Raw genomic sequence first — 23,141 nt, forward strand, 5'->3', positions numbered from 1 at the left:
TACCGGTGAATTGTGGAATCGCTCACGAATGCGTATGAAATATGCAATCGGGCCGCCGTCCAAGCCCGACGGGACAAGATTCAGACCCGAGACTCGCTCCTCGCCCCCCAGTCGGCGGCGCGCTGCAGTAAGTGGCTGCTGCTGGTATTGTTGTTGTTGTCTGGAGCCGGTCGGGGAGCAACATGCCGAGACAAAGATGTCAGAGCAGCGTTGTAGGCGTGTGACAGAGCGCAGCAGGTTCCACTCAGCGAGCTTCAAATGGCTGCAACTGCTGACAAAAGTTTTCGGCAACAGGAAACGCAGATTTCTGCTCGGTTCCTTCCTTCCTTCCTTCCTTCCCTCCCTCCTTCTCTTGCTCAGCATTATGTTTAAGATTAGCTCTCCTTGTAATGCTTCGTATTGTGTGCAGACTATTTCCTGTCTCTGGAGGCTTTGGTTTTGCAGTTAACTGAACTCAGTGTGTGTGTGTGTGTGTGTGTGTGTGTGTGTGTTTACGAAAATTCAATTTCCCTCGCTCAAGAGAAATATTCTCGCCATGATTCGATTCGGGCCTGCAGGACGAGTGTGTTACGGGGGGACGTCACGAATAAGACTGGGGGTCGGGGGTCGGGGGTCGGGGAGTGAGAGGAAAACAAAGAAAACAAAGAAAAAGGAAGTTGGATTCAGAGCCATTTTCAAAGGTCACTAGATCACAGCGGACCCTTTTGGATTTGGATCCATTCCCTTGAGACTTGTATCAAGATCCCAGTCGCGGTCGCTCTTTCTGAATGACCGAGCAACACAACCCGAGGCGCTCTGGGTTTTATTTAGTTGTGCATGTGGGCGTGAAACCGTCATTAGAGAGCGGAAACGAGGGGAGGAGCCAAGATTGTGTGTGCGTGTGTGTGTGTGTGTAGTCTTGTGTTTCCGTGTGTTTGTGCGTTGCTGCGTTGCCTTTTGCTGCGTTGCCTTTTGTTGTGTTGCCTTGCTGCGTTGCCTTTTGTTGCGTTGCCTTTTGCTGCGTTGCCTTTTGTTGCGTTGCCTTGCTGCGTTGCCTTTTGCTGCGTTGCCTTTTGCTGCGTTGCCTTTTGCTGCGTTGCCTTGCTGCGTTGCCTTTTGCTGCGTTGCCTTTTGCTGCGTTGCCTTGCTGCGTTTCCTTGCTGCGTTTCCTTGCTGCGTTGCCTTGCTGCGTTGCCTTTTGCTGCGTTGCCTTTTGCTGCGTTGCCTTTTGTTGCGTTGCCTTGCTGCGTTGCCTTTTGCTGCGTTGCCTTTTGCTGCGTTGCCTTTTGTTGTGTTGCCTTGCTGCGTTGCCTTTTGCTGCGTTGCCTTTTGCTGCGTTGCATTTTGCTGCGTTGGCTTTTGCTGCGTTGCCTTGCTGCGTTGCCTTTTGCTGCGTTGCCTTTTGCTGCGTTGCCTTTTGCTGCGTTGCCTTGCTGCGTTGCCTTTTGCTGCGTTGCCTTGCTGCGTTTCCTTGCTGCGTTGCCTTGCTGCGTTTCCTTGCTGCGTTGCCTTTTGCTGCGTTGCCTTTTGTTGCGTTGCCTTGCTGCGTTTCCTTGCTGCGTTTCCTTGCTGCGTTGCCTTTTGCTGCGTTGCCTTTTGCTGCGTTGCCTTTTGCTGCGTTGCCTTTTGTTGCGTTGCCTTTTGCTGCGTTGCCTTTTGCTGCGTTGCCTTTTGCTGCGTTGCCTTGCTGCGTTGCCTTTTGCTGCGTTGCCTTTTGCTGCGTTGCCTTGCTGCGTTTCCTTGCTGCGTTTCCTTGCTGCGTTGCCTTGCTGCGTTGCCTTTTGCTGCGTTGCCTTTTGCTGCGTTGCCTTTTGCTGCGTTGCCTTTTGTTGCGTTGCCTCGGCTGACAGACAATACGGCCCGAAATCCCCATCAAAGCTTTATTGGCTCTTATTGCCAATCCCACTCAGATCCAATATGGCCGTATTGATTGCGTTGAAAATGCAATCAGGGTCTCTGCAGCAGAGGAGCAAACAATCTGAATGTAACACCTCCGCCCGGAGAGGAACAAGTGTGTTCATCGTGTGTGGAGAGGAACTCGAGGCTCCTCCACGCGGTCGCAGCTATTGTGAGACGCTCTCGTAAGAAGGCAGAAGGGGCAGGAAGTGACCTCTGCCTTGACCTCACTTCCTGCCCAGTGGACGTTTACAGCGTGATGTCAAAGCAACAAAAAAATTAATATGTTTTGGGGCGTTTTCAACGTCAACATGTCCGAAGTCAGTTAGCGGACACACTTTCTGTTTCCGTCTGCCCGGTGACCTCTGGTGACCTCCGGTGTTTGAGCTTTAGGAAAATGCATACTTGGCGTTTTCTTCAGGGGTTGTGAAATGATCTTTTTTTTTTCAGCTCATAAAGGAACAACGCAAAGTGCAAACAAACAAACAAACAAAACAGCGACTCTCAACATTTCCATACTTTTCCGTGAGAAAGGCTGCGAACGGCGGTGAATAACTACGATGCGTCAGCCTGAAAATGAAATTCTGTTATATATCGCACCTTCAGAAAAACTCTGTGTCCTTTTCAAATCAATCTACACGCAGGTGAGAGGCTTCAACATTTAATAATGTGTTAGAAACTTAAACTTTGAAATTAATTCATCTTCAGGGAACATGCCTCTGCCGGAAATTCAGCAGTTACTGAAAGAAACAACGACAATAACAACAACAAGCAATCTTTCTGCCATCAAAAACACAACAGCTTTGTAAGCAACGATGACTTATAACATTAATATTGCTTCTTCTTCTTCTTTTTTTTATAGCTGCCATCAATCATTTCGTGAGAATAGGTGTCATTTTTTATTTTTCTGAATGCGAAATGAAAGTCTTCACCTTTCCCATAAAATAGACGCTGACAACATAACACAGGTTTGCATTTTTACTGCAAACTAATGTCAGTTATTGTCCAGCAATTATGAACTATACGTCATTTAAAAATGCTGTGTGCATTATCGATATCTATGAATGTTTATAACTAGAATTATATATTGCTATATGCAGATTTTAACTGATGAGTATATTCATAATGCACTGTAGACACGAGCGGAATAGAACGTGTTCTCAAGAAGTTCGATAAAACTAATCAAGAGGTATTGCGTTTAGCCAGAAAATTAAAAGAATTAAACAGCGATTCGTGTCGGGCGTCTTTCTCCTCGTGCCGGATCTATTCCAGACCTTTCTTACTTCTGAAAGCCACCACATTAATACGTGATAAAAGCAGCTGTTTTATTGAAGTAACGGGGGGCGAGCGACTCGTGGAGACCGTTTGTTGAGCGACGCTGAATCCAGCTTCAGAGTCGAGCCTCGACTAGCGGCGCTCGACGTGGCCTCGCAGACCTTTAATGTGATTTCATTCTCGCGAGCACGAAGCAACAATTTGCGGGAACGGAGACGGCCTCGAACCCCGCTCGTGTTTTCAACCCGTCGCATCAGAAAACAGCCAGCTGATTGGGGACAATTGGTGTGCACGTTACGGTTTGATTGCACTTGCGCCCACGTGGGACGCGGAGAGCGGCGGGGTTCGCCGGCGTGATGAATTTGCCGTCACGGAAGAGAGACGAGGGAAAAGTAATCAGAGATGTGATGGCTGCTGATGGCGCCCTGATCGGTAGAGGTTACACTGCGACATGATGTGTGTGTGTGTGTGTGTACACAGCGTGCTCACACACACACACACACACATCATCACCTGCTGTGGAATTAAAGTGCTCACTAGGGGTGTCGCTAACGGCTAATTCCCCTGACGTTTAAAAGAAGGTGGAAATAGTATGAAAGTACAAAAACAATCAGAAAACATGAAGAATCCAGCACAGTTTAATTTATAATGTTTTATATATAGACCAAGAAGATACTGTTTATACTACAAGAGCCATTTGAAAATGTTAACCGCATTTTTAAATTGCATGGGGAGTGTCAATCACAAGGAAGTATATGTATCTGACTCTAAATGACCATAATGTACTAAATGTACTGTATTGAAGAAGACTTGAAACTGGAGATTGAGTCCATAAACTCATGTTTACAATGTTTACTGAGGGAATAAATTTAATTTGCTCACAGACTTCTATACAATCGGACTTCTTTAAATTACCGCAAGCGCCCCCCGATGGCCAGGAGAGAGAATGCAATTGCGAGGTACTTCCGCGTTGGCTTTACAGATTGTGCAGCAATCTTCAATAAGCAGTAAATAAATTAAGCAATAAACTTCTTTAGTTTGAATAAAAATGTGCTTCTTTTTATATTCCCAGACTTTTTAGATATGAAAAACAAAACAAGCCAAAGTCTTAACTTCTGAGGCACGACCAGCGAGAGGCGGCCATCTCTTTTCTATTGTTATAATCACAGACAAGAGACAGGTGTCACAGCAGGTAGCTGATTATGGGATGGATTCCGCACACGTGTACTCGCTCCGTCATGATTACACACCCGGTTGTCGTCCACCATTGTTTCCATGGAGTCGGATGACAGTGGTGGGACGCGGGAAGAGAGGCCACCTGTTGCTCGGCAGGGTCTCCATCTGGTGGGGGATTAAGGAGCGGGGGCCGTCTATAATTTGACTTAATTACTTACTGAAGAGCCCGGGTGATGGATATGCACCGTGTTTCCGTTAGCACGGCCCTCCAGTGTAGCCCTGGGAAACTCTTAATTTTCTAAAACCATCAATCAATACTCCCTTTATCTCAAATTCTGAATAAGGATCATAAGGATACGCTGCTGAGTGAGCCGGGAGTTTCTATTGGTGGGTTTGCTCTTGGTGAGGAGGACATGGAGGTTTTATTTTGAAAGTTTTTTTGACACCCTGAATTGCTCCCTGTGGCTGTGTCTAACGAATGAAACGTGATTAAAAAGCGTCCGTCTAAATGTAATGTAAATGAAATCCAGAGTTATCATCAGAATGTTATACTTGTCAAACAACGTTTATAGAAATGAACGGCGCGTCGCCTCCAACGCTTTAAAAGGAATTTAACCAGCTTTCAAACCAAAGAGGGTTTTTGTTTTATTTGAAGGTTAGAGTGAGAATATCTGACACTTCAAGGAACAAATCAAAACACAATCTCTCTCTCACAAATGGAATTCAAAGGCAGTGACGCCCGGCCTTGTTCAATACAAAAGGGATTCGGTGCCTTGCGTTGCCCTGGAGCTTACGCTGCTGACTTTTGAAGGACTTTATTCATTCTAAGCATCGACAGCTCATACCAAACTATTTGTTTTGCGTGGCAGGTGTTTGATAATTGCTATAGCTCATTCTAAACAACAGCACACATAACAATGTGTGTGCAACGACGTGCTTCAGCAGTAAATACTACAGTAACGAGCAACAGCCATCTCAATTGTTGGCGTATCAACGGACCATCTGCCGAGACCCTCCAACGGACCCCTGCAGCAGGCAACAGGAGTTGCACGAGGCATTGCTGCAACACAAGTGAAAAGCAACGAAGGATTAGAGGCCGCCAGCGACAGGGAAATGCATCGCGTTCCGAGAGCTTGAACATAATCCTGATCTTAGTCCTGGCTTGTGGAGCCAGGACTAAGATCAACGGGCCCAGATACCAACTGTTAACTGCTCCGCTCGGCAAAACAACAAACATGTCGCCAATGCGCTTCTACAGCTTCACAAGTCGAGAGCAATTTGCAAGCCTCAAAGCATTTCACACGTTGTTGTTATTTTTAGTTCCACTCCTCGTCTTGTAAGTGTGGAGCCGGCTGGCTAACGGTTGCTTGCTGGAGTCTTTAAAGGAGAAACATATTTAGTGTTACATTGAGCGTTATGGGCGCCTTGGATCTGACTTTCAGTGGCTCTTATCGAAGAGACATTTTGCTCTCTGTCCCCCAATATTGGTCTGTTTACTCGATGTAATTTGTCGTCTTTTTCTGCCAACATATCCTCGGTTTTCGGTCGTGACGTTTTGGGACATGAAATGTTGACAGACGGGTTACAAACACTCTCATTTCTCAAACGCATCGCCTGTGGGCCGTATCCAAGGATACAACCCCACGGTGTAAAAGACTCAGATGCCAGAGGTAAAAGGGGAATGTGACAAGGGAGCTCCGACAGGTACCAAGCTCCCGGATGTTTCCTTGACTCTAGATCACAACACATCCAGTAAACCGTAACGTCCCCATCACACCCACGCCCGCCTTCACTCGACAACGCATTTCTCCCAGCAGGCAGTTTGGACGAGCGCCGTATAAGAAGTGACAAGCCGGGTTCTTCTCCGTAGTAATGGGGGAACGCGGCTCTCACAGCAGACGTCCAGAGGGTTGAGTCTGCACCGCACACGCTCTGCAACACGGCACACACACACACACACACACCCCGGCCCGACACACACACACGTCTCAGCTGCAGTCGCCTGCTGAGACGCAGATATAATAATAATAATACTTTGAATTCATATAGAGCTTTTTGAGACACTCAAAGACGCTTTACACGAGGCATAGAGACACGGAACAAAACTAAATAGAAAGACAAGGAACAAACAAACAGAACATTTCAGGTGAGAAGGAGAAAAGAACCTGGAGAAGCTCTGAGGAACGCGTCATGTGATATGTCGATAATACTTCTGTACATTAGAGGTGCTTTCAGACGGTGTAAACAAACGAGGGAGAGGGCCGTCTGCCTCTCGTGATTGTGCTCAGCTAATTGTTTCCGCCTGCAGGTGCTAATTTGAGTTTTAATTTTAGTTTGATTATGGGCCAAAATTATTTCAAAGCTAAAATTCACATTTGAGTCATATTTCGAAGCATTTCCAGTATTTTAATCCACCGTTTGGCAGAGGCGATGATGAGATTAACGCAGGTCGTTAGGAGGTCTGGATGAAGCCAGCGGCCATTTAAAAGACGTCGCTGAGCAGCAACACGGTGGGAAGCTGCATGTCTAAAAGCACCTGTTTGACACTTTAGTACTTCTTCTATAACATGCAGCACTTTAGATAATCACCTGAAGCATTCCAAAGAAAGAAAGACTGTATAAAACACTCATGAGCTCAAGATTATGTTTTTCTTCTTCTGTCTGACACAGAATATTATGATAAATATATATATATATATATATATATATACAACAATAATAACAGCGGTTGTTTGCTCTGGTTGCAGGTCTTCAGAGTAGGGAGCAAATTATGCACCACAATCAGCTCTAATGGCCGACCCGCGGTGCCACCAGAACACAGCGAGCCGTCAGAGAACTTAATCATCGCAGAACCCCGTGCTTTAAAATTCTAATTTGCACTCTTTTGCAATGCTAATAGTAGAAGAAGAAGAAAAAAAAACACAATCAAGCTGGCACGTCTCTGCAGAAAACGCTGCAAACGTGTTTTTTCGACAGGCGGTTAATGTCGGTGGGGGGAGGAGGTGGTGGTGGGGGGGGGAGACAAGAAGAATTGTCAGAACAGGAAGTCAAAGTGGCGCGCTGCTGAGCAACAGTGGGCTTTGATCAACAACCTGCTCATTTACCACAGCTTGTCTCTCAAGCGCCGTCTCCAGGCAACTGAGGGCTGTCAGCGGAGGAGGTGGCGCCGAGCGGGCAGAACGCACTCTGGAGGCCTCCCGTCAGCCTGGAGACCGGCAGGGGGGGGGGGCACCATTGAAACCCTGAGAGAGAGAGAGAGTGAAACAGAGGGGAAATATACAGACCCTTTGTTTCTTTCTATATATATAAACCTTTTATACCGGCTGAACAAATTACAGGTAGTTATCCGCTATCAAGAAGTCCGGCGCCTTCAAAACGCAGCGTTCCAGTCATCGAGCGAACAGCTGATTCATTTGGCTTTTCTCCCCATCGCCAGTGAAAGCTTTCCGCCGGAGACGGGTACTGTATTTAGAAATGTACACGGGAACTCTGAATGCTCCGTCTAGACAAAGAGAAGGCAATCGCATTAGCATTTAGCCGTCCGTCATTTATTTTTGTTGTTCTCTTCATTTAAAAGCTCTGCTGTGTACTTTTATCCGGCATCGCCCTTCACACGCGCTCAGTTACAGCCATTAAGGGCTGGGAGCTGCCCAGCACAACCACAGTCTGGTGCCAGTCAGCAGCTCCATCTGAGCAGTGGGCTGTTAAGCACCTTGCTCAAGGGCATCTTAACGGGAGCAGTTGGAGGAGCAAAGAAGCGTGTCTCATTCGCTTCCCGAGTCCAGATTTTTCTCGCTCCTCCGGTCACGAGTTTGCTTTTTGAATTTTTTTCCTCGGGGCAGATGCTCCACCAATTTTCCAGTTCCCATTTCCATCCTATGGTGCGCATCACCCTAATGGTAAGCTGGCAAAGTGAATGTATTTCACACCAGCGTAAATCTTAGAAATACATCCAGATCAACATGAAACACTTAATCTAAATACCCACAACTTAATGTTCATTGTCTAATCAACACCACTGAGAGACGACGGCATTGGCGTTGGGATTCGAACCCCCGGCGGCCGCTCGGCCCCACGTTACGACTGTCGTCATGTTCCGCTCGCAGCATCTGTGAGGCGAACAGGAGCAGACGGTCCGAGCAGGTGCGATCCCATCGGGCCGAGTGTTACTGTGTGAATATGTGGTGGGAGAGAGCGCAGGAGGTGTGAATGGAACAGATAGTGTGTGTGTGTGTGTGTTTGTGTGTGTGTGTGTGTGTTTGTGTGTCTGTGTGTGTGTGTGTGTGTCAGATTGCCGTGCAAGCTGGAGCAAGAGAGTGATTGAGTGAGGGATTAAGGAAGATCTACAAAGGTGGTGAAAGAAACTGAGTGAACAACAGGAGGCAACAGCTAGAACTGAAATCTGCATTCTCTCTAATGGCCATCGGGGGGCGACCCACTGTGGTTGTGTACAAGAAGTCAGATTGTAAAGAAGTCTAAGAGAAAATGTCTCCACTTCTCACTTGATTTATTTCCTCAGTAAACATGAGTTGATGGTCTCAATCTAGTTTCAAGTCTTCATAGACCAGAAACAAGGAAATGCTTTAGGGCGGGGCTACCTTGTGATTGACAGGTCGCCGACTACAGCTTGGTCCGGTTTGGGAGTTGTCTTTGTTTTCGTCTTTGAACTTTCACACTTTCACAGTGGTTTTTTTAGCTCATGAAAGTTAATTGTAACTTGTTAACTTCTGGTTTCAATTCCAACAAGACGGGGACGGACAAGATGTCAAGCTCAAAGGCTTCAAAACCTAAAGAACAAAACGTGTGAGTGTGTGAGTGTGTGAGTGTGTGAGTGTGTGAGTGTGTGAGTGTGTGTGCGTGTCCACAGGAGGTTTGGGTGTTTCAGTCTTCTGTCTGAAGCGCGTCCGGTGGAACAGATTCTATTTGACTCAATCAGCCTTCTAGAGGCTGATTGGTGGCTCTGGTTTCACTCCTGTTACACGCATGCAATTTGTAGCATATTTCAACATAAACGTTCATAAAGTTCAGTCCATCACGCGATACGGGTTTTCATTCTAAACTGGTTTCACTGGTTAACAGGTAGCATCTGCAATCAAATCACTTCATGCTTCTTTTTTCCCCCCCGACAACCGAAACAGAAGAATATGTTTAAATTGGATGTTTTAGAGAAAACACGCAGAGAGGTTTATCCAGCTACGTATCATATGTTGTCTGTCATGCACATGTCATGCACATGTCATGCACATGTCATGGACATGTCATGCACATGTCATGGACATGTCATGCACATGTCATGGACATGTCATGCACATGTCATGGACATGTTGCCAAACAAAAGAGGAGGAAGGGGAAAGGGATCGAGCAAGTTGCGCCACAGTAACCGTCAGAGTGCTTCAGCGTGGACGGAGATCTTTATGAAACGGATCTCTCCGTTTCACACTTAAACAGCTTTGTCAGATTTAGCCGGCTTAGTGTGGATGAAGACTGAGGGACCAAACAAGCAAATACAGACACCTGTGTGTGTGTGTCCTCCTGTGTGTGTGTGTGTGTCCTCCTGTGTGTGTGTGTGTGTGTGTGTGTGTGTGTGTGAATAACTGAGTGAGTGAGTGAGTACAACTGCAGTCATTAGGTGGATGTGGCAAGTGCAAGTGTGTGAATGAGTAATTACCATTTAAGTCAAAGGGAATGAAGTGAATACAGTACTGTGTGTGTGTGTGTGTGTGTGTGTGTGTGTGTGTGTGTGTGTGTGTGTGTGTGTGTGTGTGTGTGTGTGTGTGTGTGTGTGTGTGTGTGTGTGTGTGTGTGTGTGTGTGTGTGTGTGTGTGTGTGTGTGTGTGTGTGTGTGTGTGTGTGTGTGTGTGTGTGTGTGTAAAGGAAAGCGAGGGAGGGAGGCACCAGTAGACCCAGGGACTTTCCCAGTGACTCATTAGGTGGGTAATTAAGGCACAAAGCTTCGGCCCCAGGGCTCCACCGAGCTGCACTCTGAGCCCCGACTGCTAATGACGCCGTCCTGGACCTCAGAGAGATGGAGAAACAAAGATATACACAGAGACATAGATTAGTCTGCACAGTAGGTGCCCTGACTGCCCCTCACACGGAGACTTTAAAAGACGGAGGGGTCGATACGGTGCCGCGCCCCGCTGGGAAATAATGGACAGTGAACCCAACTAAAGGATGCTGTTGAGTCCCCTCACCTTTGTAACTTAGAAACCAGATTCAATTCAATAAATGCAAGCCACTTAAAATAAACTTTAAATGCCGACGACGTTGCGTCATGTGCCTGAAAAGTGAAGCTAATGCGAAAGTGCCTCAAACTTGTGTTCTATTTAATGGCCAGCAGGGGGCGACTAATTCTGATTATATGGAAGTCTATGGGGAAATGACTCTACTTATCTCTTGATTTAATAATATTAATTATAATAATAATTAGAGACTCTTACTTTATTCCCTCAGTAAACATGAGTTTATGGTCTCAACCTCAAGTTTCAAGTCTCCTTCAATACATCGTGATGTTCATTTAGTAAATTATGGTCCATTTAGAGTCAATATTTTGCAGGAGAAAAGAAGTATGACTTTATGGCACAAGATGCATACATGAATAACTTGAATTATTTCTGAAAATGGCCAAAAAATGACCAGCTGGGGATTTTTCTTAAATTCTTTTCTTTTCATACCTTGTCCTGTCTGATGACAGAAAAATACAGAAAATAGACTCTCGCATGTCGAGGCAGAAAAAGAGGTTAAGAGCAAGAGAGACCCTTCAAAGATGCTGCTCTCCTCTCCACAGTGGAGGAATAAATGGAGGGGGGTTGGTAGCAGAAAGCAGCAGTGGTAGACGGAGAGAGGAGGAGAGTTGAATAGAAAGGGGCAGATTCCCTGCAGAGAGCCAAGTCAAAAAAAAATAGGCTAAATGTACTGAGGAGCCGAGCAGAGAAGCCCCCCCCCCCCTCCGGTGGCGAAGGGGTGAGAGAAACCGGAGCTGAGGGAGAGGAGAGGACAGAGGAGTCGCTGGCATTTCCATTTTGAGCCCGTGTGAAGGCTAATGACTCGAGGCGGGCCGCTGAGACCCGAGCGAGGGTTCTGCAGGTGGTCCTCGCAGGAGTGGCGAGCTCCTGAGGAGACTGAGGCCATTTTAATTGGACGCTGAATAACGATATGACAGAGAGAATAGCCGGGTGGTGCTTTCAGTTCCAAAAGGCCAATTACAGCATATTCATGTTGCATTGCCTTTATCGGGACTTCATGAAGGTGCACAGGTTTCGTCTTCGGTTTCTTCCTGGTGGGCTTTATGACCAGTTCTGTGGGGGGGGGGGGTCTAATTGCTTTGGGAATGAAAACAATTAGAGGCAGATTCAGATTATGAATAGCCTTCACCCAGGGGTGATTTTTGACTCCTATAGCAGGCCTTTGGTCTGGTTTCACGTGTTGTTTGTATACATATCAGACCGGCACCACGTGTTCATGTGCTATATGTATTTAGGGAGGCGTGTATGAATGAGCTCGTGTTTGACGTCTTTCATGGAGTTTTGTTGTTCATGTGAGGCTATAGAACAAACACTATCTACTTGCACGAGCATTGGGAAGCACGTGTACGTGCACATTGCAATGTTTACTGCAGCGAATAGAAGAATTAAAGATGCACAAATCTATCCTTGTGTAGTAAAAATGTGCAATGTTACAAAAAGTGACAGTGGAGCCTCACCTGACTCGGTTCACCCTCATCGCCCTCGTTTCCAGCCGCAGGAGCCAGATATTTTTTAAGTGAATAAAAACCTGCTGGAAGCGACAGACCGAGAGACGAAGTTTAGCTGTAGCTGAAGAAGTCTGATATTTCCTTTTCGGAGTTGGTAGAGACCATGAGTCATCTTGCTCATCAATAGTTTCTTTGAACTCAGTTTTGGCCTCCGCCAACTGAGTGAAGCATCTAGCAGCTAAAGAGCCAGAAACGTGTCTGTGTCCACCAGCTAGTGGCTAACTGGTTGGTGATGAGCAGATGGAGTGTGCAGTGGCTCTTTTGAGAGCGATGAAAACATCCGCCTCCTGCGGCCTAAAGTGAAGTAAAAACTAGCAAAACAATGAGCTGAAAGCGCTCAGGGGAGCGTCGGGGGTTAATGTGGGTTCATCTCCAAAATCAACCCCTTCCTCATACAAGCAGCCCTGTAATCTATTGTTAAAATATGAATAATGATCGTAAATGCATTGACGTATGTACAGATCGTTGAAGTGCAGGACTTATAATAAACCCCTCCAGTCTGCACAGCAGCATTCTCCTCAACTTCTTTTCATCCAAGAGGAAATGAACACACTCCGTCCTCTAAGATGCTGTGCGCCAGTATGAACACGTCGGCTGCTAATTGAGCCATTACTATTAGCAGAAACAAACAATTCTCTAATCACGGTGAGGCGAGGCAATACCTCCCCGAACGAGATGAGAGCAGCAGAATCAGAAATCAGCTGCAGCGGGCGGATAATATATGCCGGGCTATTTTCTCTCCCCGATGCAAATGTGGTCGAACCATTTCTCCCAGAGGCGGTGTGTGCAGAGCGCCGGCGCTCCAATCTTTCAGCTTATTAATTTCATATTTACTCGTTTATTTTTAAATGTGTTGAGTGATGGAAACGCGGCGGGCCGGAGCTCACAGGTGCGTACATGGACGATGGGGAAGCGAGCCAGTGTCAGAGGCAAGATTTCCATTCAAAGTTGAGTTCCTTTTTTTTCTCTCTCTCTCTCTTTTATTATTCATGAGAAGAGAGAATCATCAACTGGAAGTTGAGTGAGCGTACACGGCCACGTCCTGCTGTGCTCTTGTTCGACACTTGGGGCTCAAATGTCCCGATCAAAGGCACACTGACGACATCGGTTGAGTCTAAATGTGTCCAATGCGTGTCTCTTTGAAAGGATCTACCGTAGCAAAGCCTCTATTCATGTCGGCTGGCTATCGGAGAGTGAATGCTACCGCGGAGGCGTTCAGATTGCGTAATGTTGAAATGGTCCTTCTTGGCCGGGTGCCACTCACTGGTGCACGTGGCAGTAAGTGTGGCCTATCCAGATTTAAGGTGCTCCTAATTAAACTCGTTTATACCGAGCCACTTCCTGTGTTTTGGGACAGATTCAAGACTATGACGCTGGTCCGTTGACGCAGTCTTTATTCCCGCGCTCTACTTTTCGAGCGCGGTGGTGGACAATCACATGAGGGCCAGGGGCTCATTCCTGCTGCTTGACTTTGAAATGTGAACTCTGGGTTTCCACTATTTACGCTGGCGTTTGTTGCCATGATGGTTCTAATAAGCGGTCGACGGCGGCGTGATAACTTTCAGGTGATGAAACATCCTGTGCAGGTTCTGTTTTCAGGTCCACTGAAGACATCAAGAAGCATTTCAACCTGCAGGAGGAAGAGTTTCCTTGCTTCCCGAGCTGGTTTGAGTCAGACGTACGAGCGCCACATGTTAAACCATTTAAATGCTGAATATTTTAGCACAATTCAACAGGAAAGGAAGCACTTTCTCCTTCTTTTCCATCTCCTCCTCCCTCTTCTGTGTCTCCTCCTTCTCCTCCCCAGCTTTCTTTTTCTCCCATACATCTTCTCCATCTGCCTTCTATGCGTTATGAAATGTGTTGCATTGCAGATATGAGACACATTGAATTCAGCGATGAGTCGGTGAAACGTGTGTGGCCGTGTGTGCAAGGTCAGAGAAACGAACCGAACGCTGTTTATTATTTATTCTGCTCCTCAGATGAACTCTCATGAATGAAAACTGTGTGTTTACATCCTCACTGTGAACTGAAGGCAGAGCGGCACGAGGCTTCCCACGCACTCCTTTCCTCCCTCCTTTCCTCCCTCCTTTCCTCCCTCCTTTCCCCACTCCTTTCCCCACTCCTTTCCTCCCTCCTTTCCCCACTCCTTTCCTCCCTCCTTTCCCCACTCCTTTCCTCCCTCCTTTCCTCCCTCCTTTCCCCACTCCTTTCCTCCCTCCTTTCCCCACTCCTTTCCTCCCTCCTTTCCTCCCTCCTTTCCCCACTCCTTTCCTCCCTCCTTTCCTCCCTCCTTTCCTCAATCCTTTCCCCACTCCTTTCCTCCCTCCTTTCCCCACTCCTTTCCTCCCTCCTTTCCTCCCTCCTTTCCCCACTCCTTTCCTCCCTCCTTTCCCCACTCCTTTCCTCCCTCCTTTCCTCCCTCCTTTCCTCCCTCCTTTCCTCCCTCCTTTCCCCACTCCTTTCCTCCCTCCTTTCCTCCCTCCTTTCCTCCCTCCTTTCCTCCCTCCTTTCCTCCCTCCTTTCCCCACTCCTTTCCCCACTCCTTTCCTCCCTCCTTTCCCCACTCCTTTCCTCCCTCCTTTCCCCACTCCTTTCCTCCCTCCTTTCCTCCCTCCTTTCCCCACTCCTTTCCTCCCTCCTTTCCCCACTCCTTTCCTCCCTCCTTTCCTCCCTCCTTTCCTCCCTCCTTTCCTCCCTCCTTTCCCCACTCCTTTCCTCCCTCCTTTCCCCACTCCTTTCCTCCCTCCTTTCCTCCATCCTTTCCTCTTTGAAGACACACAACCTGTCACGTAGCAAAGCGAGCTATGCATGGAGCATGTGATATAATATTTCAAGTAACCATTGTTAAAGTAACACAGTATAATAACCAGTACAACAAACAACAAAGGGGGAGGGGAGGGGGGGGTCAAACTAATGCAGGACTTTTACCCAGGAGACCACTGTTCTTGTCCCGTGTTGCAACATTGTTGCAACCGATTGATCAAATGGTTCAATGGGATCGATCTTCTTGAGCTTTTGGATCATATCCCATCCACTTCATCATGGGTTCGTTCCCCTTCGAGGGGCCCTCAGTAGCGGCAGGGGAGACGTTACCCTCAGCACCTTTTGGATAAAAAAAAAAAAAAAGGATGAACGAGGCCCTAAAAAGCTGAGTCACTGTTGGACTTGTTTTGGTCATGTGATGTAATCCAAAGCTTTAAAACAGCTATTTAAAAAAGAAAAGGTCAAGAGTGAACCTTAAACCTCAGTGTAAATGCTGACATGATAAATAAATGTCATCCGCCATGACCATTGAGCAAGTGATCTTTCCACTAGCCTGAACACACACACACACACACACACACACACACACACACACTTGTCCTCGTCTGCATTTAATGGCGGCGTCTGTTTGACGGCGCTGCGCTAAAACAGTTTTCCAAAGAAAAACAATTTGTTGGTTGTCAGCCAGAAGGTCTCCCTTTCTTTTTTTTTTTTTATCTTTCTCATTATTCGTCATGAAGCGATTTGTTTCTGAGAGTTTAAGGCTCCTCCGTGTCGATGTGAGAGGGAGTGGGTTCTTTCCAGGGTAATTGGCAGGCAGTTTGCCTTGTAAGGTTTACCAGTTTGCCGTGTGATCAACCACCGACTCCTTCAAAGGCCTAAATATTCGCAGACACTCGCCGGTTATACGGCAGCTAATTCGCTCTCATCCACGCGAACAAAGAGATCCTCCCTGGATAACCCGATGTGGGGGCAGACGGGATTCAGGGAAACGTCGCGCCGGGGCCACGCTTTGCTCCGGGCAACGGCAGGATAAATACAAAATGCGACCGTGATAAATAAATGTAGAGTATATTTGTATTTAACGGCCTCTGGATGAGATTATTAGCGACTCACGCAGCGATTAAAGCCTAATTGAAACCATTCCTTATTTACTCATCTCAACTCGGGGGATCAGAGAGCAAGCAAAGACGGTTTCCTGTTTCACTTAATATCCAGCGGCCCCCTGTGGGGAAGGGACAGGGCATCAGAATGAAGGGAGAAGGAAACGAGGGGGGGGGGATCACAGAAGGATTCATTCCATTTCTAAAGGAGAGCCAGCGGTGGGGAGAGGAGGAGGAGGAGGAGCAGGAGGTGGGGTGGGGGGGTTGCGATGGCGGCCTATTTCTTTGTGTTAATTCCTCCACGCCTTTTAACTTCTAAAGCTCCTGCATCGTGGCGCAGTGTGGTTGAGAGTATTTTTAGCCAACGCGCTGGCTTGGCCTCGGGGGACAGCAGATGATTTTATTTGTATTTTTCTTCCTGCTTCTTTGGTGGTTTCACAATGAACCTCTGGATTCGTGCCCGGGGAGGAAGGGGCGGGATCCGAACCGACTCCCTCTACCTACAAGGAGCTGCCTCCTGATTGGCTCCTGACGATGTAGTGGTGGACCAATGACACACACACACACACACACTGTGTAGGAGCGTTAGTGGATTTGTCTGGCAGGCTTCATGCTAAATGTTATGATGATCTCATTCTGAAGGAACCACAGTTGTAATCAATTACAGATATTCAAACGCTTTTAGATTGAACGTGCAATTATTTTGCAACTAGAGAATGGAAGTGATCATAGTAGGACAGACGCCAATCACAGTAAGCCCCGCCCTAAAGCATACTGTACTTGCTTACTCTGTTGGACTCTAAATGACCATAATTTACTAAATGAACATCATTCTGTATTGAAGAAGACTTGAAACTAGAGATTGAGACCAAAAACTAATGTTTACAATGTTTACTGAGGGAATAAATCAAGAGAAGTAGAGTCATTTATATAGACTTCTATACAACCAGAGGAGTCGCCCCCTGGTGGTCAGGAGAGAGAATGCAGCTTTAACACATGAAGCATAGACTTCTATACAACCAGAGGAGTCGCCCCCTGGTGGTCAGGAGAGAGAATGCAGCTTTAACACATGAAGCATAGACTTCTATACAACCAGAGGAGTCGACTCCTGGTGGTCAGGAGAGAGAATGCAGCTTTAACACATGAAGCATAGACTTCTATACAACCAGAGGAGTCGCCCCCTGGTGGTCAGGAGAGAGAATGCAGCTTTAACACATGAAGCATAGACTTCTATACAACCAGAGGAGTCGACTCCTGGTGGTCAGGAGAGAGAATGCAGCTTTAACACATGAAGCATAGACTTCTATACAACCAGAGGAGTCGCCCCCTGGTGGTCAGGAGAGAGAATGCAGCTTTAACACATGAAGCATAGACTTCTATACAACCAGAGGAGTCGCCCCCGTATGCATGCGTGTTAGCATCAAGCGTCTATGTAATCATGCCACCTCTGATATTTTAGTACACACTAAGAAAGCATTGGACTGAAAACACATCTAAAATATCATGCATCTTAATACAGTGAGTCAACAGGAGTGTCTGATGTTGGCTTCCAGCAGCCTGTAAGAGATGTGCATATAATTACGCGTCCAAGATAGCGTATTAAAATTCATATTGCACATCCACAATCACACCAAGTGCACGGCCAATAAAACCCCTCGATGGCTTCTTTGATAAATAATGCATGAAACGCCACAGCGGATGTAAAGACACGCAGAACAATCGACGATGGCCAGGCACGTCGAATTACACACCAGCAGCACTTTTATGTGCAGTTCAACAATAAATCTCTCACTGCGATATGACGAGCAACAGATTCCCAAACGTCACCGTCACGGCAAACGCTCCTCGGCTTTGTTTGCGCCGGCCAAAAGGCGATAAATGACGCAGATGTTGTGCAGAGCTGCAGATTAACAAGACATCAAACGGGCAGCGGCACTCGGCGTGTGTGCCGGCGTGCTGTTCGGTGTTAGGAGTTTAAATGTGTGGGGGTGGGGGGGACCTCCATTCGACCCCTGGCGGCCTCGTGTCACCACGTGTCTTGGTGTGAAAACCAACACACGGTTCTGTTTATTTCCACGAGAGTCCAAAAGCGTGAGTAATATTGAGTCATCTGTATATAAATGCACTTTGAAAAGGGCTTTTCCAGCCTTGTCATACACAACACTGCTATTATTAGCGTTAGTGACTCAAACACAAAGCACGGACTGGCTTCGTCCCTCTCCGACCTCCCACTGGACTTCTGTACTTTGACTTTTCCCATGGATCTGAACGTTACCTTCTGCATAGTCTAATTGACTCTAATTAGCCACAGCGGCGTTTCCCACATCTTGTGACAGCTTGTACAGACGACCAGACCTCCCCCCTCTCCCCCTCTCCCTCCCTCCATCGCTCCTCTCCTCTCCTCTTTTTGCATCCAGCTCTTTGTGTTAACTCTCCCACGCGCCTGCAGCTGTTTGGCCCGCAGTAAATGTCGCCTCGTGCGGCACACTGCCGTCTCCATCGCGGTCGCTCAAGCTTTCCCTCTCTTCCTCTCCGTTTTTTGACCTCTCTTCCTCCATCCTTCCTGTCTATCCTCCCCTCCTTCCCTTCCGTCACGCTCTCCCATCCCTGAACCCTGCACCCCCCCCCCCCACTCACTGATTGCAGCTCAGGCCGCTGTCCGCTGCTCGTGGAGCGTTAAGTTGAGCTGAGAGTGAATCAAAGTCAGTGTCACATTTTAAAGAGCTTTCGTAATACAGAGCCTGAGCAATCAGCCCTGATTGTATTTTTGAGCTACTCTTATTAACTCCCAGATTGAGGGGATGGAGTGAAAAGCGTGATGCTAATTGCCAAAACAAATTGAGATTGACTCAAAGAAAATCAGGTTTGGTATCTGAATTGCAAATCTTCACGTGGTGAGTTTGTTTTTTTGTGTCGGGCTCATCTCGATCCACAATAATAAAAAACCTCACACGTAAATTAAAGGTAAGAAATCAAAAAGAGGCTGTGAAAAAGGACGGTCATTTACATAATGTGCATAGTGTGACAGGAATAGTCCAGTTTACTTTGGAATCACCTGAAACTATATTGATAATATAAATGCTTATATATTGTTATAATATATACGCACTGGATGTTTCTCGCTGAGCTGCATGAAGACTTGAACAACAACTAAATCGATTTTAAAAAGGGAAGAAAACCCAAATTCAGAGACTGGATTAAAGGATATTTATATGCAAAGAGGCCGTGAGGTCAGTGGTGCAGGGAGAAGAAGAGCGGGATCAGTCTGAGGGCATCTGATGGACAGGTGGGGAGGTGGGGGGGGTCTGGAAGGGTCCATGTGGAGGACGGGGGGTCGAGGGAGCTTGTGAGGACAAAGGGAAAGAAAAGCCAACAGAATAATTGCACGAAGCAATCGAAAAAGTGTCCAAATAAATCCAACGAAAATGAATTTGTGTCCTTCTTATAGATTGCTTCGTCTCACACATTGTCTCCCTGCGCGGTGTCTCTCAGGTGGGACGTCCACGCTGCGCCTCTCGTCGGTGCGAGAGCTGCCCGGCCAGCTGCAGGAGCTCTACCAGCAGGGCTTTGTGCTGGCGTCCGTTCACCCGTTCATCCACCCGTGCGGTCCGGAGTCCAACAGCCCACAGCACCAGCTGTACCGGGCCATCCTGATCCGACTCAACGACGGGTAAGAGACACGTGAGAGGGATTCATCTTGTTACCGTTAATTGTGTAATTATCTGACAAAGGGACCGAAGCTGAGGGAAGTAATGTGAATGCCTTCCGCTCGTCCCTTTACCTTTCCAACATGCCTTCAGTAGATATAATCGGCTCATTCTAAGCCAACGAAAACTAACACTCTTAGTTTCATGTGACGAAAACATGGATATGAATATTTTATTCCGTTTCTGCCAAAAGTTGTCCCTGAATGCGACACACAGGACCTTTTAAAATGAATGTTTTTTTGACCCCACGGCGGGGGGCTGACACCTGAGGAAATCATCTTGCAGGGGCCTCAGACTGCTAGGCTACACCCCTGAGATTAAGACCTCTTTCATTACACAATAATGCAGCCATTACAGTCACTTACGAACATATCTTGAGACTGCTAATGCGCCTCAATTAGCGTCATTATGCAGAAAAACACTTCAGAATCAGCTTTATCCTCATGCATGTGTTGCATGGCATATAAATGGTGTGCTAGGGTTATATATAAAGTCCATAGCTGCATGTGATGCTTCAGAACTATTCTTTCTATGTTAATAATGTGGGGTACATGCAAGCAGAATGATTTCCAAAACCAGTGGAGGTTGTCTTTGCATTTCTTATCAGACGTACAACCTTTCCGTGGTGCTTCGGTATCGACAGCATCACAACATCTGCTTGTGGCTCAGCAAGCTGTCCTGTGGGCAGACGCATTTGGACAGGAGTCAGCAATAATCTCAATCCACCAACTCGGGGCCCTTCGATGCTCCGGCCAAAACCGTCAGCATGGCCCAAAGTCACCGCCGCGGCTCCAATGCTGAAGGGCATGAAGGGCGAGTGATGGGCGGACCACGTACTGTAAAGTCAGTTCAAGTAAACACACGACGATCAAAAAGATTGAAGCTACGAGGAGAATTATTATTATTTGTTCTTGTTTGTTTGGTTCTCTGAAGAGGTTTGAGACCCGGCACTTGAACCCTCTCCATCGGAGTATTTTATGAGCTTCATGCAGCAATAACTCGTGCTGCATGCAGCTTTTATGTGAATGCACGACACTGTTCAGCATAAATCTCCTCGCGGCTCCGAACGCTGACAAACCATTCCTGTAATTTCCTCACTGCTGAGCCTGAACACAACACCTCTGCTTCTAATCTACATTGACATTTCAGTCATTTAGCTAACGCTCTCACCCACAGCGACAGCACAATAACTGCAGGAAAACCAATACGCTGATATTACAAGCAGCCAGGACTAAGGAGTGTAATAATCACAGCCGCTGTGCAGTTTGGCTGGAGGAAGGAAAACAACAAAATAAAAACTAAAGACACATGATTCTTTTAATTAATAGAGGATGATGGAAGTGATTCAGAAGAGAGAAGGAGGAGGGGGGGATTTGGTGAAAAGGATGAATATATAAAATTAGATGCAACTTCTTTAATCCTCGTGGGAGACATGTATAGGAGTCAATGAAGAAGAACACAACGATAATAAAAGCAATATTCAAAAACGTGAACGATAAGAGCAGAAACAAATACAATTAAAAAGAAAAGTAATGCATTAAAAAAAAGAAGAAATTAATTGCTTTGTGTCAAAGTATGGTGATGATAATTTAAACAATCGGTTCAGGACACTAACACTCCGCGCCGTGAGGAACCAGCTGGGATCCGGAGGTGTGACCCCAGAAGCCAAACACAAATTCAGCTTTGTTGTTTAAAACTGAGTCAAATATGATGCAACGATTGCTAACTGTATCCCAAATTGACCCAGAATATGAACGTGAATGCATTTAAACTGCTAAATGTTTTAACGGCTCCGCGGCGCACGTAACAGAATGTTAAGCTAGTAATTGGATGTTTTTTTTTCTACTGAAACACTTTTTAAATATAAACACTAGACTCTTTATAACTCATCTTTAATACTGAGGATTCAACCAAGTCTTGGAACACATGCCATTGTCTGTGCAGAAAAATGAACACGATGCTTTTGGAACCCTGGAAACAACTCAAAATGCCCATTAAAAAAAACCAGGAAACCGTAAGGCTCCTATTGTGGGGTGAAAACATGGCACCCGGCCACGTTTTAGAAGGTCATATAGTTAAAATGCACGGCAGCTTATCTGCCCTCCCTTCCTGCAGATTGTGGCCATTAGTAATCCCCTCCCATGCTGTTGTGTAAAACAGGTTCACTTTCAGTCCAGCAGCTCTTCAACGTGCAAAACTAGACAACAAGAATAGGATGGAGGCTGCAGCTGAACGCACTGCATCTCCTTTAAAAGAAAGAAAAAGAAGAAAGTGGACACGCTTGCCCTTCTCTGGAGAAAATAAAACACCATGGGAGGGCGGGGGCAAGAAACAACAAAAAAAAGGAGAGAGAGAGAGATATTGAGTGAAAAGGGCAGAGGAGTCCGCCATCCTTTGATGGCCCCCGTGTACGAAAGCGAGGCTCAAAGCTTTATCTCCAGCGTCTGTCACCGTGGCGACAGCTGAGGCAACCCAGGGGAGTCCAACACTCCACCCGGGGAAAAAGTGAGAGAATAAGAGAAACCCCAAAAAGCAGAGCGTCTCTTCTCCACTTCCCTTTCGCAGAGGAGGAGGAGGAAGAGGAGGAAGACAGTGAATGGGGTAGAAAAAGCATGACAGCGAGCAGCCATTCATCCGTCGCTCCAAAAGACCTCCAGCTGTTTATCTTCTTTTTTTTGAGACTTCACGGCCAATAAAGTCAAAGTGGAGGTGGAGGAGCTGCCTGGCGTACAGCGGCTGTGTGTACACGCGTCCGTCCGAGGACACTACCCCCCCCGGTCAGGGCTGTAATGCATTAGCCCCGGTGGGAAAGGCTCAGCCATCTCCAGGGGCGGAGGTGAGGCTGCAGCCGGGGAGTACACAAAGGTTGAGTCCGTATCCGTAGATGTTTGACACCGTCACCTGGATGACACGTATGGTTAAGTGGCTCCTGACTTTAGGAACCGTGGAAGGCGATTTGTCCCCGGCAGCAACCCCCCCCCCCCCCCCTGATACGACCTGCTGTGGGGGGAATAAGGTGAAAAGAAAAACCTGCAGTGCTGACACAACGGATCGGACCGTTTGGAAATTTAAAATGTCAACTGTCAAATTTTCCCAGTGTTCAATTTGATTGCGATGGAATAGGGTTACAGTTCAGCAGGCGATGTCTGATGGGATATATTCATCATTATTGGGTAATTGCAAGGAGCTCAGGCAGAGCGAGAGGGATTGAAAGAGAGAGAGAGAGAGAGAGAGAGAGAGAGAGAGAGATGGGCTGGGCGGGAGGAGGAGGAGAAGGGTGGAGAGCGTGAGATGGAGAAGGAGGAAGAATGAAGAGGTACCTAAAAAAAAAAAAACATTAGAGGGGATTTGTTCCGGTGAAATTATTCACAAATGCGTCAGAAAGTGACATTAGGAGAAGTATGCTCCGTTATTAAAGCCCCGGCATCGGCACAGCGCTAAACATGGGATCAGCTGCTCCCTGAATGTGTCGTCATAGCGACGGAC

At 46.9% G+C, this 23,141-nt stretch overlaps 1 protein-coding gene across 1 annotated transcript in view; it reads left to right on the top strand.

Annotated features, from left to right (window-relative positions):
• LOC117728008 (raftlin-like) overlaps positions 1 to 23,141 on the top strand; it is a 77,421-nt gene that overhangs the window by 15,732 nt on the left and 38,548 nt on the right. Inside the window, exon 3 of the mRNA XM_034528642.1 lies at positions 19,441 to 19,618. Within this exon, the coding sequence (XP_034384533.1) occupies positions 19,441 to 19,618 (178 nt within the window). The remainder of the gene's footprint in view (positions 1 to 19,440; positions 19,619 to 23,141) is intronic.

Source organism: Cyclopterus lumpus, chromosome 25 (genome assembly GCF_009769545.1).
Source record: "Cyclopterus lumpus isolate fCycLum1 chromosome 25, fCycLum1.pri, whole genome shotgun sequence".
Classification (NCBI taxonomy): Eukaryota; Metazoa; Chordata; class Actinopteri; order Perciformes; family Cyclopteridae; genus Cyclopterus; species Cyclopterus lumpus.